The following is a 25,687-nucleotide window of genomic DNA, read 5'->3' as shown; positions in this document are numbered from 1 at the left end:
CGCAGCCCCCCACCCCCCCCCGCAAACGCCGTTGGGGAAACAGACCCAACGGGTCTGCACTTGGTCTAGTCTATATTTAAAACTGTGTGGCTGCCGCCGTCCGTCCAGCTGCCTGCCTTTCTTCCTTTTGATTCGTTCCATCGTGTGATGTCACAACGCCCAATGTTCACATATGTCCAATCAGAATGGATTAATTTACATATGCCTTTGCAGGAGCACCAGCACCTGGTGAACGTTTCATCGTGTGATGTCACAATGCCCAATGCTCAAAGACATTCTTGCCATAGAGGGAGTACAGAGAAGGTTCACCAGACTGATTTCTGGGATGTCAGGACTTTCATATGAAGAAAGACTGAATAGACTCGGCTTGTACTCGCTAGATTTTAGAAGATTGAGGGGGGATCTTATAGAAACGTACAAAAATTTTAAGGGGTTGGACAGGCTAGATGCAGGAAGATTGTTCCCGATGTTGGGGAAGTCCAGAACAAGGGTTCACAGTTTAAGGATAAGGGGGAAATCTTTTATGACCGAGATGATAAAAACATTTTTCACACAGAGATTGGTGAATCTCTGGAATTCTCTGCCACAGAAGGTAGTACCCCTACCCCACTCTACTTTCCCTCCCAAATCTCTCCAGTTTCCTCCTCCTCCGCTCCCCTCCCTCCCCTCTCCCAACCCCCCCTCCCTCTCCCCCCCTCCGTGTTTGGGGGGTGGTTAGTGTGAGTGTAATGCCGCACCCCCCCCCCCCCCCCACAAACGCCCGTTGGGGAAACAGACCCAACGGGTCTGCACTTGGTCTAGTATAATAATAAAAGTGTGTGTGTGTGTGTCTTGTTTGTCTGTGAATAATAGAGCCAGGATGTTTAGGCGCTAAGAGACTCTGAAATAGGCAGGCAAAAAGGCATAATAGAATAGCAAAAAAGGCATGAAAAAGGCGCTTCTTGACAAAAAAGACGCATGAAAAGGCATGTTTTTCCACCCCCCAAAATATGGTTAAAAATGATAATGTAAAGGTATTCTACATTAAATGACCAAAGTTGCCTGGTTGCACATAATCACAAGCAATTTTTTCAAATTATCTGGTGTTAAATTATGCCGCCTCTCAGACAGAAAATGCTTCAGTTGTGGAAAAACCTATTTTTACCTCAGCTGAGGTCACTGGTGCATACCCAAAACAAGCTACAGACTCTATATTCATGTCAATATCTTGTGCATTACAACTACCTTTGAGAACTTTAGCTATGTTTTGTATTTCTTCAAGATCTTTGTTAGCTAAAATCACCCTCTCACATTTTCCTTGTATATCTTTACCTACATCGTCAGGAATTACACGGATATCGTCAGTTACTTTGTTGAAAACCTGCATGTTATTCACTAATGTTTTGCCACATTTCTCAAGGGAAGTGATAGTTTGTGGGAAGTTTGCAAAATTGGAAGCAATAAACACAAGATCGCGGTGGAGGAATGCGGTGGAGGTGCATGATTTCACTGACGATCCTGACTGCAGCAGATTCCTCTTCAAAACAGTTGACAAATTATTTTATGTTTTCGAAATTTGCAGCATAGTAGAGTACAGCAGAGAGCCATGTACCCCACCTAGTCAAAACGGGCTGAGGAGATAGCGGAATCTCGGGTGCCATTTCCTTGAACATGCTTTGAAGAAGATTTTCTTGACATTGGAAACTATGCGATCCACATTTGGAAACAAACTATGTATGTGCTTGACAATTCGATGAAGTCCTTGAGCTGAGCATGTCAAATGCAACATTTTGGGGGAATAAAACTTTAAGAGCACGAGCAGCTTTTTTATTGTTCGGAGCTGCATCAGTCACAAACAGAAGAACATTCTCGTGTTTTATATCTTCTGGCCAAAGATCAGCAAGTGAAGATGTAAACAACTGAGTAATAGTTGAGCTGTTTGACCTCTCCAATACTTCCAATGTCAACAAATACTCCTTTGATGGTTGACCTGCCTCCAGTGTACCGATGACCACATTGGCAACATATCTCCTCACAACATCGGTTGTTTCGTCTATTGAGATCAATATTATTTTGCATGCAACTTCAACTCTAATTTTCTGCACAACAATGTTGAAGTTGATGTCAACATAATTTTTCCGTAATTATGACGCTTGGTATATGTTCGTTCCTCTGTGTATTTCTCTAAAAAAACTCAGAGATTTGTTTTCCAATTTCCAAATGGAATTCCAGCATCAATGAATGTCTTGCACAGACCACTCGAAAACTCAGATTTGCGACTGGAGCCAGCAGTAAATGTAGTGAGGAGACAAGCTTGGGTATTTCGCTTGTGTAGTCTACACCCCAGCGATATCAACATTGACTTCTCTAATTTTAGTTAGCCCTCGTCTTCTCCCTCCACCCCCTCACCCTTTCCAGCTCTCCTTCTAGTCCTACTGTCTCTGCCTCTTTTTTTTCTACCTGTCTCTACCTTTCTTTTTCCCAACTCCCCCCCCCCACATCAGTCTGAAGAAGGGTCTCGACCAGACACGTCTCCATAGATGCTGCCTCACCTGCTGAGTTTCTCCAGCATTTTTTGTCTACCTACGATTTTTCCAGCATCTGCAGTTCTTTCGTAAATAGATCTTGGAGAAGGCTGAACCAGCGGGCAGCAGCATGAACGAATGAATGACCGGCGGTGGTGCCCACGGTTTCGCCCCGGTGGTGGAAATTTTCTTGTAAGTTATACTATGTTAACACGTTAATAATAACATTAATATTAATATGATAACATAGAAAACGTCATTGAAATTGACGGCGGCAGCGACCCGGCTTCGGAGGTTCGGCCGCGGGCCCAGTAGACGACATCGTCGGGAGCTCGCAGGTCACAGGTTAGTGACCTGTTTTTCTGGAGCTCCCGCGGCAACAGCTTCTTCCGCTGGACTGGAGGGCGGGAGCTTCGACCACCCCGGGCATTGAACCGGCCCGTTCGCGAAGCACGGTTGAGCCGCGGGACTAAAGCACCATCACCCGGTGGGGGTCACAACATCGGAGGCCTGGATCGCCTCAGCGCAGAGGGAGAACAAGGAGGGAAGAGACTAAGACTTAAGACTTTTGCCTTCCAACACAGTGAGGAGGTGTCTGGTGAACTCACTGTGGTGGATATTAAATTTGTGTTTATTGTGTGCTTTGTTACTTTATTATATGTATGACTGCGAGGCAATAAAATTTCGTTCAGACCGAAAGATCTGAATGACAATAAAGTTTCCAAGATCCAAGAAATCACGGTACAACTAGAAAATAGCACGACCTTTGAGCAAAACGGCAAAAAAAGGCAGATTTAGGCACTAGATCGTGAAAAAGGCATTATCCTGGTGAAATAATCAAAAAAGGCATGAAAATGCGCTTATGGCACTTATGGCAAAATCCTGGCTCTAGTGATTAACATCTCCTCAAAAACACGATGCGCTAACGGTGAAATGTTTACATATTCCAATAGAGATTTATCACATGATCTCAAAAATCGCCTCATCTGAAAATTTGATTCATTATTTCTTGAGTTAATTATTAAAATTGTTCACAAAACTGAAATCTTTTTTAAAGCTAACGAGCTGATGATGTCACAATGGCTCTTCTCCTCGCGGCCCGCTGCGGAGTGTTTTCAACGCGCAGCCTGCTGGGCATTTTTTTCCACAGGCTGCGAGTTACGCCCCCCCTGACTCGCAGTCATTTGTTCCCCACCCCTCGCATTCGACTTGCACTCGACCAGCCGTCCACCCTGCCCCGCCTGCAGCCCAGCCGCCCCCCAGGGCTCTGGATTGAAGCCGCTGAACACGCAGTAATTTGGCTGGGCTTTCGAGGGCTTCAGAGGTCCCGCGAGGTTCCGAGCGCTACTGAGGTCCGCCGCCCACTCGCAGTCGGCCCCGCCCACTTAGTGTCTGCGCCGCCCACTCGCTGAGTTCGAGTCTGCCCTCTCCCTCTCCCCCTCCTCGAGAATACAGCGGATAAAGACTTACTTTGAACATTCGTGGTGCCACATAAACATTTCTTCCCGACCACATCTGTTTGATGAGCTCAGCATATGCCTCAGCAATTTCTCCTCTCATCCCCAAAGGGTTCTCCCGATTTAGCTCCTCTTCATACTTGCCTTGTAGAAAGTAATCCGTCAATGGACCAGTGTTACTCAAACACTGAAAGAAACCAAAATTGAAATTGTTCTTAATCATCTTTAATTCGGTCCCCACTACTATGTTGGTCGGCAGGGAATAAGTTCACAACTTAAGTGTAAAAATATGAATGTTTCACCAGCAACAAAAACATTAAAATCTGTGGAGTCTCACCTGCAATGCTGAATTCATGAAGCATGTATTACCAAGGTTACTAAGGCCACAAAGGCCTGCTTGACTCGGTGATTCCCTATAACTACTGTTCATAGAACCATATCCGCTTGATCTGAAACAAAAAAAAAACACCAATTGAATTCTCGTATGTTGGAAAACAGTATTCATTATGCTTTTTCAGAAGTTGCATGCAAACAGAAGTTTGTATGTTAAAGTATCTGCCATCTTGGACAATTACACAAGACAGCATAAAACATTTAATATTTAATATCGAAAAATCAAAAGTATTCTCCCACAAGACATGGAATTAATTACAGAGATTTTCCCTCTGAAATTAAAAATAAGATTAAAATTATTTGAGGCAGTTACAATACAAACGACAGCAAATAAAGCAATTACAGTCATGCAATTAATTTTTTTGTGGTACTGTCCCAAACCAGTAAAATTAACCAATGTACATTTTAATTTAGTATAAAGAATATTCTCATAGATGTTTGTCAAGACAGTGGGCAAAATTTGATCATTCTCTGTAAATGTGGAGATACATTTAATTGCAGACAACTTTACTTGAAATATGTAAGGAATAAAACTATTTTCAAGAAAGTCAGGCTTAAAAAATTCAATTTCATGGATAAATGTACAGGAGAGATCAAAATTATAATTGAAAAGTTTATAACAAAATCGTACCACTGCAGAATGAGTGGGTTATTTTTTCATCAAGTGGTTAATAATTCTAGAACAACAAAACTTTTAAGGATAATTCACTCAGTTATTCAGTAAAAAATCAGCAAAACAAGATTCTTTTGAAATTTCTGAAAGGTGGAGCAATGAACTACTTTTGATTTAATAAAGGTTGAGTGTGCAGGGATTCATCTCATTTAGGATTGAATTTTGAGTAAATGAAGCAGATATCAGCAATCTCAGTCTGCTGCTTGGTTTTAGTTTTCTTTTCCATTTAGGCTGTGGGCCGAGGAGCTTTATTCTACAGTTTTGTGACCCAAGTCACCAAACTACATTAAATTTTCACATATTGTGTAAAAAAAATTATATAAATCACCCCTGAAACTCGTCATGAAGACTTGCACATTTTTAAAATTAAATTAGAGAAAAACCGGAAAAATTTCGGGTAATTTTTAGTCCAATCAAAGCACATTGAGTTGTATGCCAGTTGGCCAATCACGCGCTTTGCTTCAGGCTAGCACACAAAATGGCTGAGGCTGCCTCTGCAGATGCCTGTTTTACTGGAGATTCCGATTTGTTGTTCTGTGGAATACATGTCGTGGAAACCTGCAGCAGAGTAATTGAATTTAGTGAGAAAAGCATTAAAAAGGCTGAAGAATGTGCTGCTAAGTGGATTGAAGTAGAAGAAAGTCTTGAAAGCAAAGTCGCTGCTGAGGTGCTCCAACACAAAGAAGACAGCCAGGCATCAACTCTAGCTGAAAGGTAAGATCTAAAGTCTGAATTTATGAAAATCTATCTGTATGGAGTTTAATTAATTTAATTGCACCCTTCTATAATGTGAATAAATTAATCAAGCAATTAATTAATTAATTCATCCGTTCATGAAATTGAGGGCCAAAACTATATGTTTCCATAACACAGTCAATTAAACATTGTCACTAATGCCAGCGTGTTGTAGTCTAATAAGTCTTTAACAGCTAATCTCGGAGCTGCCTGCGATAACGTACTGGGAAAAAGTGTTCCGAACGCGGGGCCTAGGTACCCGCGGTATAGTGAAGCCGTGGTCTCAATTAAGAAGCGGCCGATTCGCGAACGCGGAGCCGCGGATCATCTCCGCGGGCGGGCGGGGGGGGCAGGGGAGGCTGTACATAGTGCCGACTGTAGCGGCCGTTTTCAGACCCCGACCACGGGAGAAAAACGGAGGGATATCGATCGCTATTTATAGGCTTCCATTGCAGTGAGAAATGGTCAGAAATGGTTGATTTTTTTGTAGAAATGAATTGGGTGATATGTGAACTTGAACTAGTTTTTCTATGGTAGTAACCTATTGTTATTCTCATTAACATTAAGAAGAGGTTTAAATTTTATGAATTGAAGTCCATGCAGACTTAATGACTATGAGATTTTTTTTTTCTGTAGCCTCTACTGAAACTTGAAATAACTTATCAATTGTAGTAAATTACAGTGTAAGTCTCATTGACATTAAATAGAGGTTGACACTTTATGAATTGAAGTCCATGCAGACCCAAGTACTATGAGATGTTTCTTTCTCTAGCTATTCTGCACCCTCTGCTCCTGCACTTGAACTTGAAGTCTTATCTATGGCTGTAAATTACAGTCTCATTGACATTAAGAAGAGATTGACATTTTATGAATCGAAGTCCATGCAGACCTAAGTGATATGAGATTTTTTTTTTCTGCAGCTTCTGCCCCTCCACTCTTCAGAGCCTGTCCACACAAAAGTGTTTTGTGTGGACATTCACTGTGCTTTAATGAACACTAATTTGATAATTTGCAGACTTGCCATCCCATCTACCTGGACATGCATACATGTTTAATTTCCTCATTGATATGTCAATATTGTCTTACATAATATAAAACATGAAAAGATGTAAAATACACCCTGACACATATTATCTTCTATTATTAGGAGGCAGCAGTGTATCCCGGGTTATCATGCAGAGTGCTTCTACAACATAACAACAATAAATCGAGCGATAGCAAAGTCTAGAAGGAAGAAAGGTAATGATAGGACTCAAACAACAAATCTTTTTACTTATGGTCATATGATGTTACTTTGAAAAATGAAAAGATATATTTGAGGATGTTGATTTATTTTACTTTTCATTCCTTTTCTGTTTTCGTTTTCCTCTTTCAATTGAGTTCAAGACGCTGAAAAGCCTGAAGCAGGTGAATCACCTCAAGAGGCAGTTCCTGATGATGAAGCAGATGAGCCGGCCCCAAAGAGACTGCTTCGATCCATGACAAGTCATAGTCAACAAACAGCAACTGTCGATCACACTGACCGCAGGCATGTCTTACCAGCGCATTGCATCATTTGTAAATGTTCAAAGTACACAAAATAAATAAATTGTGGAAAAAAATGATTATATAAAGTTTTATTTTAATGTGGATCGTTTCACTGTTTATTTGGTCAAATTATTTAAACAATGAGTGAATTACTTATGATAATGGCGTGCCGGTGAATGACTGCGACAATCCACCCACCGATCCACACATACATACATACGCACATCCACACACACACATCCATCCATACGCACACTTCCATGCATGCAAACACACACATACATGCACACATAAATCCGCACACACACACATCCATTCACAGACATACATGTACACATCCAAACATACATGCACACATACATCCATCCACACGTACATACACACAGCCACAGATACATGTTTGAAAGGCACACACAGACACACACAAACTAGAGATAAACAATGCATCACTTTTAGGGTTCTTTTAGGTTAAAGGTAATAGCCCTCATTTGCAAAGGCACCATCGGGGGGGAGGGGGGGGGCTATAACATAAATATAAGCTCATTGTAGCTTAAAATGAATATTCATCGAGTAAACATCAGAGCATTCGATTCTTGGCCAGGATGTGACATTTACATCAGAAATAAGATAGGTCTCTTACAGGTCTGGCACTGCCCCAGTCCCACTATGGCCGTCACCCCCACTCTCCCCACTTTGGCAGTCAGCGGGGTTCAGTAAATGGGAAAACCTAGAGGATTTGTCCTGACCCTTTAATTAGGCAGGTTCATGAGCCCTTAAAACCTGGGACATCTGCTGCAGTCTCATTTAATTTCCTATTAAAACAACTGGAACATGCCTGCCTGGCACTGCCCCGGTCCCACTATGGCCGTCACCCCCACTCTGCACACTGGTAGTCAGTGGGGTTCAGTAAAGGAAGGAACCCACAAGAACTGCCCTAACCCATTAATTAGGCTGGTTCAGGAGCAGGACCTCTGCGACAGTGTCATTAAAAAAACACACTCACAATTATATTCATCATATTATTTTTATATAATATAATTATACTTAATTATATATGATTACATTCATATTTACAGGTTACATATATATATATATTGGTATAATAATATATAGTTTAAATGGACAGCAACATGGAAATAGGCTGCCCATGGTGTAATAGCTCATTGTAGCTTAAAATGAATATTCATCGAGTAAACATCAGAGCATTCGATTCTTGGCCAGGATGCGACATTTACATCAGAAATAAGACAGGTCTCTTACAGGTCTGGCACTGCCCCAGTCCCACTATGGCCGTTACCCCCACTCTCCCCATTTTGGCAGTCAACGGGGTTCAGTAAATGGGGAAACCCACAAGAACTGCCCTAACCCATTAATTAGGCTGGTTCAGGAGCAGGACCTCTGCGACAGTGTCATTAAAAAAACACACTCACAATTATATTCATCATATTATTTTTATATAATATAATTATACTTAATTATATATGATTACATTCATATTTACAGGTTACACACATATATATATATATATATATATATATATATATATATATATCTATATATATATATATATCTATATATCTATATATATATATATTGGTATAATATATAGTTTAAATGGACTGCAACACGGAAATAGGCTGCCCATGGTGTAATACGGGCATTGGCCACTAGATGGCGCTTATTTTCCCGATCTCATTTTCTAATTAGTTTAATTGATTAATGTGCAACTTTCGGCAATTACGAGTTATGACTTCTCAATTATATTTCATCCAAATCTGTGGAAAATTTCATGTAGTTTGGTGACTTGGGTCACAGAATCCTATTTCTAGACACATTTTTGATGCTCGGCCCACAGCCTAATTTTCCTTGTGTGAAAACGTGTAGGGCAACCAAATAGGATAAATGAACAGAAGAAGAAAAACAAGTTTGGGTGAATAATGAATTGGGAAGCTCAAAGGTCATCGGATCACATTCCTTTGTCTGAAATAATAAAAACTGGTTATAATCAAGGCAATGTTTTTCCACCATACAGGTGCACTCACCCCCTGGTGGAGCTGGAGCTGTTTAATATGTTGCTGGAGTTGTTGCTGTCACCATTAGAGACTGTAGAAGGGGAGGACAAGGACGAGGACGAGTATGAATTGCTGCAAGTCGAGGATTTTGGAGAGGTAGATAAATTTCTGCTGGTGGCAGTGCTGGATCTGTCATAAAAACAAAGGCACGAACACGGATTTACAAATCATATTGCCACATGCAAGGCAACGCTGTCAAGACAATGCTTTTTAGAGTAGTCTTGCATGCCAAGCAATACAATTACTCAGTAAGTCAGCAAATGGGAGGGGAGGACTTGCAACTTGTTTCTGAAATTGATCACTGCTGAATGTCAAATGTAACAGAGACTACATCTATCACAAGGACTTCTCACTCTGTTTGTTCTATAAAGGGGCAAAGCAGCATAAACATTGATTGTAGGAGAAAAATAGAGAAAATGTGTGTTGGTGTGTTTACTCATTATATTTTAAGATATTGTGAAAAAGCCACTAAACCCAATAGGTTTCCATATCATACTTATGAAAAACATGATTGTGTACTGTTACAAATATTAAATGCCACTAACTTTTAAATCATATAACATCATTACATGAATACTGATTTCAGTTCAAGTAACTATGTAGCTTCATTGGTTTAGCCCTCAAAATGAAAGAGGTGATAGACACCAATAGTTTGATTAAGACATTATGGAAAGTCCTGGAGTTCCTTGTATTTCCACAGAAACAGACCAACTATATTAGTAATTTACACTGAGGGTTCTTAACATTTTAACTATGGCTCAAGAATTTCAGTTCACCAATTTGCCATCAGCCAGTTCTCCCTAGTGTCAATAGTGTCCATCTGAATAAAAGAGAAAAGAAAATGTAAAGGTAGATTTACCTAATTTCATAAATACCATACCCCCCAAAAAAGAGCTGAGGGTACATTTTTATTTTTTCCTATTTCAATGTAAAAACTGATAACAAACAAGCAAATTCCATGCCCTTCGGCTGCAATTAAGGATATAACTTGCTCAGAAAGTCCCTCAGCCTACATATACGTATTTATCTGTCTAAATTAGTGAGCTGCCTCTGCATTTCCTCTTCTTCTTCTTCATTCTCCTTAGAGAAGTGGGGTAGGTAAAATGATAGAGCAACAACTAGCACCATTATTTTCTCTCTGGTTGTATCAGCCTGGACACCTTTTCTCGCTCAAAGATTAAGTGAACTGTTTGCACTGACAGTAATTCTAATAGGAAAGCTATTGAACCACTGTAGAACAGGATGGCTCACATGAACAATTTAGCAGGACAACACAAACTTCAAATGGATTTCAGCTGTTTATACTTACTCTGAGATGCAAAAAGAAATTAAACTTGTATTTAAACCATATTTAAAATAAAATCAATTGTATGGAAATCAATGAGGCACAAGAGGCCATGAGGCAATGATCTTAATTTTATATCACATTGTGGGGATTACAGAGACATGGCAGCAGGAGGATCGGGACTGGGAACTGAACATTCAGTGTTATACGTCCTATAGAAAGGACAGGCAGGTGGGCAGAGGAGGAGGGGTAGCTCTGCTGGTGAGGGATGAAATTCAGTCCCTTGCAAGGAGTGACATAGAGACTGACGATGTAGTCGCTGTGGCTAGAATAGAGGAATTGTAAAGGCAAGAAGACACTAATGGGAGTTATCTACAGGCCCCCAAACAGTAGCCTGGATATAGGGTACAAATTGAAGCAGGAGTTAAAATTGGCTTGTAACAAAGGTAATGCCACTGTGAGTATGGGAGATTTCAATATACAGGTACACTGGGAAAATCAGGTCAGTTCTGGACCCCAAGAAAGTGATTTTGTAGTGCCTCCAGGATGGATTCTTAGAGCAGCTTCTACTGAAGCTCACCAGAGAGAAGGCAATTCAGGATTTAGTGTGGTCTAATGAACCAGATTTAATAAGGGAATTCAAGGTAAAGGAACCGCTAGGAGGTAGTGACCATAATATGATGAGTTTTAATCTGCAATTTGAGAGGGAGAAGGTTAAATCAGAAGCGTCAGTGTTGCAGTTGAACAAATGGGACTATGAAGGCATAAGAGAGGAGTTGGCCAAGGTCGACTGGAAAAGGATCCTAGCAGGCATGATGCGGTGGAACAGCAATGGCAGGAATTTCTGGGGATAATACAGAAGATGCAGGATCATTTCATTCCAAAGAGGAAGAAAGATTCTAAGGGGAGTAAAGCAACCGTGGCTGACAAGGGAAGTTAGGGATGGAATAAAACAAAAAAAAAAGGTGTATAACATAGCAAAGAGTAGCGGGAAGCCAGAGGATTGGGAAACTTTCAAAGGACAACAGAAGGTAACAAAAAGGGCAATAGAGGGTGAAAAGATGAAATACGTGGGTGAACTGGCCAAGAATATAAAGAAATATGGTAAAAGTTTATTTAGGTATGTAAAGAGAAAAAGATTAGTAAAGATAAATGTGGGTTCCTTGAAGGCAGAAACAGGTAAAATTATTATGGGGAACAAGGAAATGGCAGAAGAGTTGAACAGGTACTTTGGTTCTGTCTTCACTAAGGAAGACACAAACAATCTCCCAGATGTACAAGAGGACAGAGGATCTCGGGGGACAGAAGAACTGAAATAAATTTGCGAAATTTATTAAGTATTGGGTAGACTGATGGGACAGAAGGCTGATAAATCCCCAGGGCCTGATGGTCTGCATCCCAGGGCACTCAAGGAGGTGGCTCTAGAAATCGTGGACGCATTGATCCAATTTTCCAATGTTTTATAGATTCAGGATCAGTTCCTGTGGATTGGAGGGTAGCTAATGTTATCCCACTTTTCAAGAAAGGAGCGAGAGAGAAAACGGGGAATTATAGACCAGTTAGCCTGATGGTGGGGAAGCTGTGGTGGGGAAGATGCTGGAGTCAATTATTAAAGAAGTAATAACGGTGCATTTGGATAGCAGTAAAATGATTGGTCCAAGTCAGCATGGATTTATGAAGGGGAAATCCTGCTTGACTAATCTTCTGGAATTTTTTGAGGATGTGACAAGTAAAATGGATGAAGGAGAGCCAGTGGATTTAGAGTATCTGGACTTTCAGAAAGTCTACAGATTAGTGTGCAAAATTAGAGCACATGGTATTGGGGGTAGGGTATTGACATGGATAGAGAATTGGTTGGCAGACAGGAAACAAAGAGTAGGAATAAACGGGTCCCTGTCAGAATGGCAGGCAGTGGCGAGTGGAGTGCCACAAGGCTCAGTGCTAGGGCCGCAACTATGATTTACATGATGGGATTAAAAGTAACACTAGCAAATTTGCAGATGACACAAAGCTGTGTGGCAGTGTGAACTGCGATGAGGATGCTATGAGGTTGCAGGGTGACTTGGACAGGTTGAGTGAGTGGGTAGATGCATGGCAGATGCAGTATAATGTAGATAAATGTGAGATTATCCACTTTGGCGGCAAGAACAAGGAGACAGATTATTATCTCAATGGTGTCAGATTAGGAAAAAAGTACACCAGTCACTGAAAGTAAACATGCAGATATGGCAGGCAGTGAATAAAGCTAATGGCATGTTGGCCTTCATAACGGGAGGATTTGAGTATAGGAGTAAAGAGGTCCTTCGCCAGTTGTACAGGGCCCTGGTGAGACCACATCTGGTGTAATGTGTGCAGTTTTGGTCTCCTAATTTGAGGAAGGACATCCTTGCTATTGAGGCAATGCAGCGTAGGTTCACGAGGTTAATCCCTGGGATTGTGCGACTGTCATATGAGGAAAGATTGGAAAGACTGGGCTTGTATTCACTGGAATTTAGAAGGATGAGAGGGTATCTTATAGAAACGTATACAATTATAAAAGGACTGGACAAGCTAGATGCAGGAAAAATGTTCCCAATGTTGGGGGAGTCCAGAATCAGGGGCCACAGTCTAAGACTAAAAGGGAGGCCATTGAGATGAGAAAAAACATTTTCACACAGAGAGTTGTAAATTTGTGGAATTCTCTGCCACAGAAGGCAGTAGAGACCAATTCACTGGATAAAATTAAAAGAGAGTTAGATAGAGCTCTAGGGGCTAGCGGAATCAAGGGATATGGGGAGAAGGCAAGCATGGGTTACTGATTGTGGATAATCAACCATGATCACAATGAACGGTGGCTCGAAGGGCCAAATGGCCTCCTCCTGCACCTATTTTCTATGTTTTTATGATTGAAAGTGGGGGGGAAAAAAAAGCATGGCAGGAATTTGAACGTATAAAGAATGTAAAAAAAAAAAATACATTGGTGGACCAGAAACTGGTTGGGGATTTTAACTTTCCCAAAATTGCTTGGGAATATCACAGTGTGAAAGGTCAGAACAATAGGGAGAGGCTGAACAGGTTGGGATTCTATGCCTTGCAGTGCAGGGGGTTGAAGGGTGATCTTATAAAGGTGTATGAAATCAGGAGAGGAATAGATCACAGAGTCTCTTGCCCAGAGTAGGGGAATCAAGAACTGGAGGACATAGATTTAAGGTGAAGGGGAAAAGATAGGAACCTTGAGGGGTAATTTATGTTTACACAAACAATGGTAGGTATATGGAAAGAACTGCCAGAGGAGGTCGTTGAAGCAGGGACAATCACAACATTTAAGAAACAATTAGAGGTACATGGATAGGACAGGTTTAGAGGGATATGGGCCAAACGCAGGCAGGTGGGACTAGTGTAGACGGGACATGTTGGTTGGTGTGGGCAAGTTGGGCCAAAATGCCTGTTTCCACATTGTATGACTGTGAGGAACTATTATACATCAGCACATGGCCAAGAGCAATGAAACTGCCAAGTAATGACTGAACAGTTAATTTATTTGGAGTTGCTCATTGAGCAAAGGATATCGGTGAGATATCTCTGGTCTTTGATTAAAGTATGTGAACCACAAACCCAACCCCCCCCCCATAAAATCTTGGTAGCACTTCACTGAAACGTTGGTTGGTCACAACACAGAACTGGTAGGTTGGGATGACACTGTAGTCAATGTTCAAAACAAACCAAGAATTCATGCAGTAACAAGGAAGTGCAGATGCTGGTTTATAAAAGAAATTGCAAATGCATGCTTGTTTTTGAATTTAAAAATTTGGATAAATGTTTTAAATGAGCAAATTCAAAAATGTTGTATTGCAAATTTATTCTGTTGCAGATTAACTTTGCAAGAACATATACTCAGTATATTTAACATTTGGACAAATAAGGCGACAGAATGTGCCTGGTCCATCACAAGTATTGACATCCTCATTGTTGAGGGCATCTTCAGGAAGTTAAACACCCACACCACCCTGGCCTTGATCCAAACTCGTTGCTACCATCGGGAAGGAGGCACATTAGCCTGAGAAACGTTACCTCAACATTCAAGAATGGCTTCTCCCCATCAGCCATCAGGCTCTTGATGGCCCTGCACAGCCCTTACTACAACCCTAACTCCACACGGAACTACTACTGACTTTGTACTGCAAAGATTGAATGATGTACTTATGCTTATATGATTATGATCTGGTTTACCGAGTAAAACGGATCTGCAAAGCTGCAGCGAGTAAAAGTGTCACGGCGCATGTGACAATTGAATACTCTTGATCTTAGATTCAATTTGAGAAAAAGAAAATATGCATGTTTGATGCTGCTATTCGCAGAATTGTACTGCATGGAAACTCAGCCCAAATCTTTCATGCAGGCCAGTGGGTTCCCTTCTGTATTTATCCAATAACCCAGCACATTATGCATAGCCCTATATGGGGAGGTTTCCTGCAGTCTTTCCTTTCTTTACCCCACATAACTTTACAAATATCAATTATATTAACCCCCTCTGCTCCAAGGAGACCAGATCTTTCCAGTCTCTCCTCATAATTGAACTGATCCATTCCAGGCAACGTCCATGGTCTCTTTTTCTCAATACTCCCCAAGACCCTAACATTCATGATGTCCCAGAGCTCCTGCTTATCTGGATTAAACTCCATCTGCCATTTTTCAGTCATTAACCAACATCGATATCTTTCTGCAGCTCAAGGTAACCTTCCACACTAACAACAACTCCACCAATCCGTGTATCTTTTGTGAATTTGCTGGCTTTGCTCCCACCTCCTTCATGGATATTACAAATAGCAGAGATCCCAGCCATCAAGGACTCTTAGTCACAGGCATTTAATCGCAAAAAAACACCCTCTTCCTCCTATTTCCAAGCCAATTTTGGTTTACAGTGGGCAATTAACCTACCATCTACAAATCTTCGGGATGTGGGAGGAAACTGGAGCACACAGTGAGGAAACCCCACATTGTCACAGGGAGATTTATAGTGACCAAGATTTGGGGAGCCAAAAAACCCCAAATACATAGTTATTTCTTCCCATCAACCTTTTATTTGGCAGATTGATGCTATTGCCACTAGCTTTGAAGTAATTTTGTCATTGGCAATAATCAAATTGAATTCCGTCTCCTTTATCATTTTCCCTTTCTTCTGCTTCCGAAGGCATCAATGTCAATTATCCTCCAATATCTCAATCTACAATTATACCTAAATGAGTTTCAAATCCAACTTTCCTCAGCTCCCAATCTGCTTGAAATTCACTGTCACGTAGAAACTTTAATACCATACATTCATTGACCAGAGGAAGTACCATCCTAAAGATTTTACATGATAAAACACACACTCCAGTTAACATTTGAAGTTAAATACTCATCTTTACCGCCTCAAGAAATTGTGGAGAAATATGATAACATACTTTGTTTGAGAAGTTTGTCTTGGCCATGTTCCATCTTCATTCTTCAGTTCTATTACCAGAAGCTAAGGGTGGTGGTGGTGGTGGTGGTAGTGTGTGTGGGGGGGGGGGGGAAGAGAGAGACATAGGCACTTAGTATCAGATGACTTCTGCAGAGGAGATTCTGTTTCACTCAGAATCATTTTTTAAATTACATCTGCTTGTTCCCTTTCAATGCAATTCATAACCAAAATCCATATGTTACATACTGTAATTTATCAAGACATTCTTTGAAAATTATGACACCTTGAGCTGCTATGCAGTGGATGAAAATGTTATGTTACATTCTATTCCCCATGTACTGGGTACTACCTAGAATTGATTTGCATAATCATAATAAAAGTATTCATTTTAATAAACAGTTAACTGAGCACTTGGCATCATCCTAGATTTTGTAATTAACTATAATTTTAAAGTTTTTCAAATCTCTAAAAATAACTTAGATTTAATTAACGTAGCCAAATCAATGACTGACATAACTAAACAGCCATTACTTCATTAAGCTGAAAAGACTCCACTACAATTTCAATTAACTTATTTATCCTCTTTTTTTAAAAACAGTTTAAATATTATTATTCTGTGCAATATATTCAGAAGTGTATTAAAATACAAAGAAAGATGGAAATTGCAATCTGTTGGACAATTCCCTTCGACCTCCAAGGGAAAATTTAAATTGTCATGGTGGTCAATGTTTTATTTTTTACGATGTAAATTTGGCAGTGGAAAGAGGAAGATTCCTAAACTGATTTATATTATATACAAATCCATTCAAAATCATACTTTTCATCCCAAATCTCAACTGCACTCATTCCCATGCAAAACATCAAAATGCCACACTCACCTGGCCCTGATATAGACCAGCATCTTGCACTGTGCTATCTGGCTTGTTAAGTGGTTCATAAGTATTTGTCATGTATCTATTCCACAACCTTGTCTCCTTCTCGAGTGAGATACTGAACAGCTTTCGCATCTCCTTTTCTATTGTATCTTTTTTTTGGGAAAAGAAAAGTACCAATTATAACAAATAAATAAATGAATACAACACAATGGTCTCAGAACAGTAAGTAAAAATACCAATGACAGCAACATCTCACATATAAAGGGGCCCTTTTAAACCACGATGAACTCTCAAGATAGATAGGCACAAGAAGCTGGAGTAACTCAACGGGACAGGCAGCATCTCTGGATAAACGGGTGGCGTTTCTGGTCGAGATCCTTCTTCAGATCTCCCCCTCGCACAAGATCCCCCTTTTTTTTAAAAATGGAACATTGATTACAAGATATGTGTGCAAAGTATTAGTGACATGGAGGAAATGCTACAAATGGCCTGCAAGAACTTGAAATATATTTTGTGAAACAGATAATTCAGATTTCTCTCCATAGCAAAAGTAAATAAATCTTCTCAAACTTAAGCACTACTCAGACTGAAGGTATCGTAATGGAAACCAGCTAAAAAAAAAATCAATCCTTAACCCAATTCTGAATGTGATGGACCCCCATGTAACAATGCCTAGCGGGAGCAGTGGAAACATTTTGAAGGTATGTATGTATGGTAATGTGACACATGTATGAAATTCTAATAATGTCTAAGGGTTCAAAAGTGCAGTTAATTTTTACTGACAGGAAATTTCAAAATGGTAAATTATAGTTTGCTCAATATTTTAGCTTTGTAAAGTATGAACACCAAGATGTCACATGTGGGTCCCGACCCAAAACGTTGCCTGGCAATTCCCTCCGCAGGTGCTGCCTGACCCACTAAGTTCCTCGAGATCTGTGCGTTTTGCTCACAATTCCAGCATCTGATTTTTCTTTCATCTACATGTCACATGCTTCATTGTTTGTAAATTTTTGGAAGCTTTTTGGCTTCATGATTAATTTTCCTCATCTAGAACCAGAAGTGTCAATGACATTCTCACAAAATCAAGAGCCGGGTTAGTTTCTTATGCTCATTGTCAAATGATTAGATGGCTACATTTTCCAGCCAACTATAAATCAGTGGAAACCTAACCAGAACCTATTGTCTTCAAACAACATGACAGAACTGTTCCAAGTAGGAACTAGAGGAATTGCTAATGCACAGCTCAGACAGATTTACATTATACCTTTCCAATTTGCTGGCTGCTTATAAATAACTTGCCACTTGCTAAAGTCTAGAGTTTGACAAGGGTCAAGCCCTCCACAAATAAGCTTAAGCAGAGAACAAGTTACACAAGATGCAGATCCGAGGAAAAACATGAAGATTCAAAAACACAGCACCGTTCTTGGCTGCAAATTGGTATTAACCCACAGCAATCATGAAAATGGTTTGAGATAAAATGAGATTTAACATGAGTCAATAAGGAGATGCGAGTGGGGAGCAGTCATTTCTGATTCCTGGTAAGTTGACAAAAATTTGATTTGCTTTTTTTAGCAAATCCATTCATGAATGAAGAAGCCCTGCTGAGAGGCACTATTTACTGTGAAAAGCAACATTGCATCGTTTGTTCTGTTTCTACCAACTCTCCGCAATCTTTTCTCTCCTTCTCCCTTTCTGCCAATTCACCTCACACCTGCAAACAAGAAGCCCATTTTCAAGTCCAACTAGAGTGACACCATGGGATAGATGATCTGGGCTTTCATTTTATACCCTGTTGTAAACACTATCATAGTGCCCTTTTAATAGTTTCTTCTCCAAGATACCTCTCTGCATGCAATATATATCATTAATACTACCAAGCCCATATCATGAAAAATAATTATTGGGGATTGGGGATGCACTGAATAACCTGTGGTTTTAATATAACATATTCTTAAACTTGCTGTAGTAATTGACTTAATATAATAGTTTGTGTTCACCAAATTTAATAAAGTACAGCAAGGCTGACCAATATTTACAGGTGTAAATAACAAGCAATGAACCCTTTTTGTACCCAGAAACAAAATCATTGGTAAAGCTAATCAGAAACCATTATTTTGAAAAGGGCATCATTAAATACACAACAGCTAAATTACGTTAATAAAAAAAAGACAAAGCTCTGGAGTAACTCAGTGGGTCAGGCAGCATTTCTGGAGAACATGGATGCGCGACGTTAAGGAGTCAGGACCTTTCTTCAGACTGATTGTGGGATGGGAGATTGCAACTTTCACATGGTCCGCCCTGTTTCACCGAATGCAATCAACCTGGCGTGCACAATCAAATAAGATCCAATAGAACAAGTTGTCCTACAACTTTAGGCTGTGCACGCCATACTCAAGAAGAAGAAGACTGATTGTGGTGGGGGGTGGGGAGGAAGGGTAAATGCAGTAATACAGTCAGTCCTAATCCTCTGCTCTGTTACCCTCACTGTTTTACAAATTATTTTTCCTCAAGTGCTTAAAAAAATTTGGGTTGGAATAAAGTTGGCCAGTTGTTTGATTTAGAAATCATGATTTAGTGATACAACTATAGGCCATAGTTGGAGTCATGATACTTGTATTTAAGTTGATGATTTATCCAGGATTGTGATTTCATAGGCAAAAAGCAGAATTCAGAAGCTGTTGGAAATCTTTAACAACATAAAATAGTGGAAATACTCTGCTCCATAGTAGCATCTACAGTGAGGCGAACACCTCATGTTTCAGATCAATATACTTTCATCAACTCTGATTATAAGTTTATGCTGACCTGAAAAGCGAATGTTTCTCATTCTCCAAAGATGTTACCTGCCCTGCTGAGTATTTCCATCATTTTCTGCTTGCATTTGTGTTTCATATTTTGGTTAAAAGTTTCCAAGGGACAAAGTTCCTCTGTAGAAACTTGAGATTTGTACCACTTACCTCCAAAGGAATGTAGCCCACTTCCTTAATACTTCTATCATGCATTGTCTATCTAAAATAAACAATGGTGTGCCTTTGAAGGACTGTGTTAAGTCTAAACTATTTTAAGGGAACTAATGCCTAATAAATCCAGAGAGAAAGGTGGGGAGAGGAGTTGGGGGAGAAGGTTCTTATTTCCACAAAATCACATGATTCATCACAAAACCACAGCATGATGCAATATTAAGAACAGTGCCATTTAAAAAAAATTGATTGGAGCATCTTGTTTTACACCAGAACAAGAAAAATAACATGTATCAAAAGTGTTTTACCTATGGTATCTGCTTTGCTGAAGTGGCGTGTCACCACATTGTCCATATTGTTGTTCTCACACAATTTCAATTCTAGGAGGTAAACCTCTACTTTACAATGCTTCACAAACATTCCATGTTCAACTACCTGAGAATGGAATACACCACAGGATTAGAAAAAAACAAAGCCAACAGATCATGGAAACAAAAATAAGGATTAGAGCATTTGTATGAATGACGCAATTAGTTTTTTTGTTAAAGGGACATGCTCCCAAATTTTTACTAACAGCTCAAACTGGCTGGCATAAGTCTCACTGATGATACACCTTCAGGCAAACTCGTGAACTGAACAAAATATCAAACTCAAAAGAATATTAAAGCACTTGTATGCCAACATTTGAACTGCTGCAATCTATTGAGATAGTTGAATTAATTAAATTTGTTAATCCCATTTCGGCCAAGTTCAGATACTAATTATGCATGTTCTTTTTTTTTTATATATAAAGAGTGAGCTTTGTAAACTAGTCTCAAATATTTGGTAATTGAGCAAACAAAGTTTAAGTCAGCCATTAACTTGCAATTTTAGTTCTTCATTATTTTTCCAACAGGGAATGGTGGTCTTTTTAAATGTGTAAATTATTGATAGAGGGTTGAGACATTGAAACACTAAAATAGTGAACATTTTTCAGCTGTTTAAAACATCAAATTACATTTTTTTTTAAATATCCAGAAGGCATTACCTCGAGGAATGTTAAGGACAAGAAGAAGCAAAAGGTTTAAGATATTTATATGACATAGTAGATTATTACAAAATAAACATTTTGAATCTGAATTTTTTTTTAAATGCTGCTGTGAGTTCTGAAATAAAGACAGAAAATGCTGGAAATGCATTTGGTCATGTAGCATCTCTGGAGAGAGAAATAAAGTCAGTGTTTCAGGTCAAAACTGGGATAAGAAAAGTTAATTTTAAGTTGCAGAAGCTGATGCATTAACTATTTCTCTTTCCACAAATAACACAGGACTTGATTTCCAGTATTTTCCATTTGTATTTGTTCAGTTTTAAAAAAATCACTACTAGGCAGGGAACATAATACATGGAACTCTTAGTTATTGAAAACTATATTTAGGAAACATTTTCTTGAATGTTTTTGCTGCAATGTTCCCAGTACATTTACAAAGTAGTGTACTGCTAACAGTAGTGAACAAATAACCGACTTAAGAGAATGAATCCTGCCATTTACAGACTAATTTGAGAGTTGATGCCAGGGCTGTGGAATCGGAGTAGGAGTCGGAGTAATTTTGGTGCTGCCGTAGTCGGAGTCGGTAAAAAAGCCCCGACTCCGACCTCAACATAAATTTCAGAGACTACGTAAATCAGAAAAAAAAATCCGGTTTTTTAAAATATACCGCACACTTTATTTCCACCCGAGAGAAATGGAGAAATGGCTAAGAAACTGGGAGTTTCTCTCACAAGGGAGAGTATCAGAAAACATATGCTTGAAGAAGCCAAGAAGGAAAAGGAAAAGCTTTGAAAAACTCTTAAGGGGCAGTTCATGTTCATTAAAATGGATGCCACAACTCGTCACAGAGTTAACTATTTTGCCATCAATGCTAGATTTGCTGATGAAAACAATAAAATAGTAACTCGGACATTAGGAGTAAAGGACACCAAGGCACATCATGACAGCATTTATCTCCAGAACTCAGTGGAAGAAATTTTGAAATTAAGAAAGACCAGATTTTATGCATTGTCACTGATAATGCTTCAAATAAGCTAAGCACAATGGAAAAGATTAATAAAGTTGAAAAAGTCACTACTGAAAGGAAGATCTCTGATGCAGGTTCTGAAACTGAAACAGCAGAAACAGAACGGAATGATGAAACTTTAGATGATATTGTTGAGGAGGCATCTCAGCTCTGCCTAATCCAACATATGCCTTGTGCTGTACCATACATTGCAACTAACAATAAGAGATGGATTGAAAGAACGCCATGCAGCTACTCTGATTGGTAAGGGGAGGCAAGTGGCTACAGCAGCTAGGACCTCTAAAATTGATGCTATCCTCCAGAGACATGCACGAAAGGGAGCTATTTTGGACCAAGCAACTCTTTGGGGCAGCACACATATCAACCAATCAACCTTTATTGTCATCTTGCAAAGCAACAGTTGTACAGTGCAAAATGAGAAGACATTTCCCAGGGAATACCAGAGCATCACACATAAAACTTAAACATTTCACACATAAATAAAAACAATCCAGTCCCTGATAAAAACAATACGAATAGTTAAAAAGTGCAGGTAAAAAACAGCAACATTAAAATACAAGTAAAAATAGTCATAAATTGTCCAGGGCAGCTGATTTAAGTGGCCAGTGCCAGAGTTGTTATTACATTGTCAATGTAAAAAAGCAGCAGAATCAGGTGGAGTGACTGTTTAGCAGCCTCACAGCCTGTGGAAGGAAGCTGTTTAGCAGTCTGATTGTCTGGGCTTTGATGCTGTGGTATCTCTTGCCTGATGGCAGGAGAACCAGATGTGTGTGGAGGGGGTGCAGTGTGTCCTTTGCTATGCTCAGTGCTTTTTTCAGGCAGCGGCTCTGGAACAGTTCTTGTACCGAGGGTAGGGAGACGCCAATGATCCTCTCTGCTCCCCTCACTACCCTCTGCAGAGCCTTCCTGTCTGAGCAGTTGGAGTACCACATGTTAATGCAGTACATGAGTACAAACTCCACCGTGCCCCTGTAAAGTCCTGAGGATTTTTATGGTTGAGCGTTTGCTTGACCAAAAACCCTTTAGAGAAGACATTGATAATCCCAGTATTTTACTGACTAAAAGTCAATGGAGGTTGGTATCACAATTAGAGGCTCTGCTTGCTCACCCTTATGCAGTCACCAAAAAGCTGCAAGTATAGGATTTTACACCTGGTACATTCCTATGGGAGTGGGAAAATGTAATATTTCACCTATCCAAAGCTGGAGGATTAATTGCTGAAGGAATTGTATCGTCAATGAAGAGAAGAGGGTCTGCTACTTGAAAATCAGATCTTGTTAGCTGCTGTCTACGTAGATCCAATGAACCGAATCTTGTTGAGCGAAGTTCAAATTGCTAAAGCAAAAGAGGCCCTCTGTGATGTTGCAGTTCGGATAAAAGGGCTACTACCTGAAAAGTCAGAACCACAAAATGAAGATGGGAGTACCAAATCCTTCTCATCCTCTTCAAATGATGAAGAGTGAGATTTTGCAAAATATTTAGATAAAATTGAACAGTCGAGAGCAAAGCATTCCTGTTTAAATGTGCGAAGGCAGCCTTTTGATGTTAAACTAATGGAATTTAAGCAAGAATTTCTTGTTGGTTTAGAAGTAGAGAAATATGATCGCTCATCTAAACTTACAGTACAAGAAGTCATCCCTGCTTATCCAGAAATAGTAAAATTTGCAGCTATGATAGTACAGCCATACTACCCATTCAGGTCAGGGTGGAGAGACTGAAAATAATTAAATCAGATTTAAGGGCTTCAAAGAAAGAGGATCTGGCAGGAGCAAATTTGTTCCTAAGGACGTTATTAATACATTTTAGGTATGTACTTTTGTAGCCAACTTAACTACCTATGCATTATGTTTTAATTTCTATTGTACTTGAGATTTTTGTTGTCATAATTCAGCACATATCTGTGGCCTTAGTTTAATACATTGGAGTAATGCTTATATAATTTTTATTTAATTCAATGGCATTTAAATTTTGTCATAGTCCTATATGTAATTTTTTTTCCTTTTAGCATAATGAACCATGTTTTTTCCCCCAAGAATAAACAATTAAAAAAAAACGACAATAGCATAGCTACAACCATTAGACTCAAAACTTTAAGGACATTGGTTTAAAAGGTATCCTGATGATTCATGTAGTTCTTATGAAATGCCATCTTGTGTATTGTCATCATAGCAGATTTAGAATTATTATACCTAGGGGTCGAGGTTGGAGTTGGATACACAAGAAATCAAGGAGTTTGAGTCGGATGTTTTGGGTATCAACTCCACAGCTCTGGTTGATGCTAAAACAATTTATGACTGTTGTAAAACCAAAACTGGTTCACTGATCTCATAATTGCGTCTAGTTTCATGCTAAAAAAACAATATTTAATATATAAGCATTCTAAAAGGTCCTCGGAACAGCATTTTTATTTAAAATTTAACATACAAACATAAGTGTTTAGTACTCCTAAGTCACTTTATTTCATGACATGCTGCCTTTATTTTTCAATATAAATCATCATAATTAACTCAAAATTTATGTCTGCAGAATTAAGTACAAATAACCTGAAAGTCAGATGCTAATAACCCGTACTAATATCTTGTACAGGTTATGAATGATCTGTTTTTGCAGACATGCATAAATCAGAAAACATACATCACTTGATATATAACAATACCTCCACTGTATTGTAATTACTGAGGGTTAATTATGATGAACATTTATTTATTGCCTTCCCATGCATGGTTACAATGGTACAGAATTAGGATATTGCATGCTTAATGGCTGGATTTGAAGAGCTTGAAGGATCAATGACTAAGTATCAATAGAGTACTGTTGCATAAGTATCAATAGAAGTGATTGCTTGTTAAATCACAAAGCAACTTAAGTAGGATCTGAAGAAGGGTTTCGACCCAAAACGCTGCCTATTTCCTTCGCTCCATAGATGCTGCCTCACCCGCTGAGTTTCTCCAGCATTTTTGTCTACCTTTCTTAAGTAGCCTCCAGTGGTGAATCTGGCAGCCTGTGTTCTTAAGAGACATTGGAGTCCGATTGCTGCGAATTACCTATAACTTGTTGCTACCAACACCCCTCCCCGCAACAATACATTTGTATTTGAATTTAATATATATGGGAGCATGTTCACAAGTATAGAGTGCGATTAAGTCAGACATTCGTAACTCGGGGAGTTGATATACAATCTTACCCTTCGTACAATGGGTTCCTGACCCTCAATGCAAGCATACCAACTGACCAACTTGTTCCAAGCTTCTGTGGGAACCAAGACATAATCCAGCTCATCAATCAAATGTTCCTTCAGGACCTGAGATTCCACTTCTGCATTAAAAAATAGTAAGGTACGACAAGTTAAGCAACATTAAAGAAACCCAAGTTTCCTTTGAAGTAAGAATTGAGCAGTTAAAATTTGGAAACATTACTATCACAGTCAAGTATGACAAATACTATTTTAAACAAGGATCTTTGATACAGTTTCGCAAAAATAAAAGTAATCAGAAGAATAGAGCTCCCTTGGTTCAAAGCGAGAACATAAAGGTGCAATGAAAAGCAATTGGTCGATAAATTGTATTTTCCAATGAAAGTGTTTTATGTTTAAATGTATATAAAGAAAATCTTTTCATTGCCCTTTTCTATTCCATATTTACGTAGCTCACTCTTAACTGATCTTGAACTGAACATTACTTAGATTTGTTACCCTCCCCCACGTAGATCCATCTACCCATCACCCACCGAC

The 25,687-nt window shown here is 39.4% G+C and overlaps 1 protein-coding gene across 2 annotated transcripts in view; it reads right to left on the bottom strand.

The window, feature by feature from the left end:
- usp4 (ubiquitin specific peptidase 4) overlaps positions 1-25,687 on the bottom strand; it is a 78,774-nt gene that overhangs the window by 28,526 nt on the left and 24,561 nt on the right. The window contains exons 3-9 of one of the 2 annotated variants that reach the window (XM_033037045.1): positions 25,142-25,272; positions 20,212-20,338; positions 16,947-17,092; positions 16,070-16,131; positions 9,332-9,490; positions 4,299-4,410; positions 3,975-4,148 (exon numbers count right to left, since the gene is read on the bottom strand). In XM_033037045.1, the coding sequence (XP_032892936.1) occupies positions 3,975-4,148; positions 4,299-4,410; positions 9,332-9,490; positions 16,070-16,131; positions 16,947-17,092; positions 20,212-20,338; positions 25,142-25,272 (911 nt within the window). The remainder of the gene's footprint in view (positions 1-3,974; positions 4,149-4,298; positions 4,411-9,331; positions 9,491-16,069; positions 16,132-16,946; positions 17,093-20,211; positions 20,339-25,141; positions 25,273-25,687) is intronic. The other variant, XM_033037046.1, reaches the window with a different exon arrangement.

This window comes from Amblyraja radiata, chromosome 18, assembly GCF_010909765.2.
Source record: "Amblyraja radiata isolate CabotCenter1 chromosome 18, sAmbRad1.1.pri, whole genome shotgun sequence".
NCBI lineage: Eukaryota > Metazoa > Chordata > Chondrichthyes > Rajiformes > Rajidae > Amblyraja > Amblyraja radiata.
The sequence above is the reverse complement of the archived record's forward strand: the minus strand, read 5'-3'. Positions and strand labels throughout refer to the sequence as shown.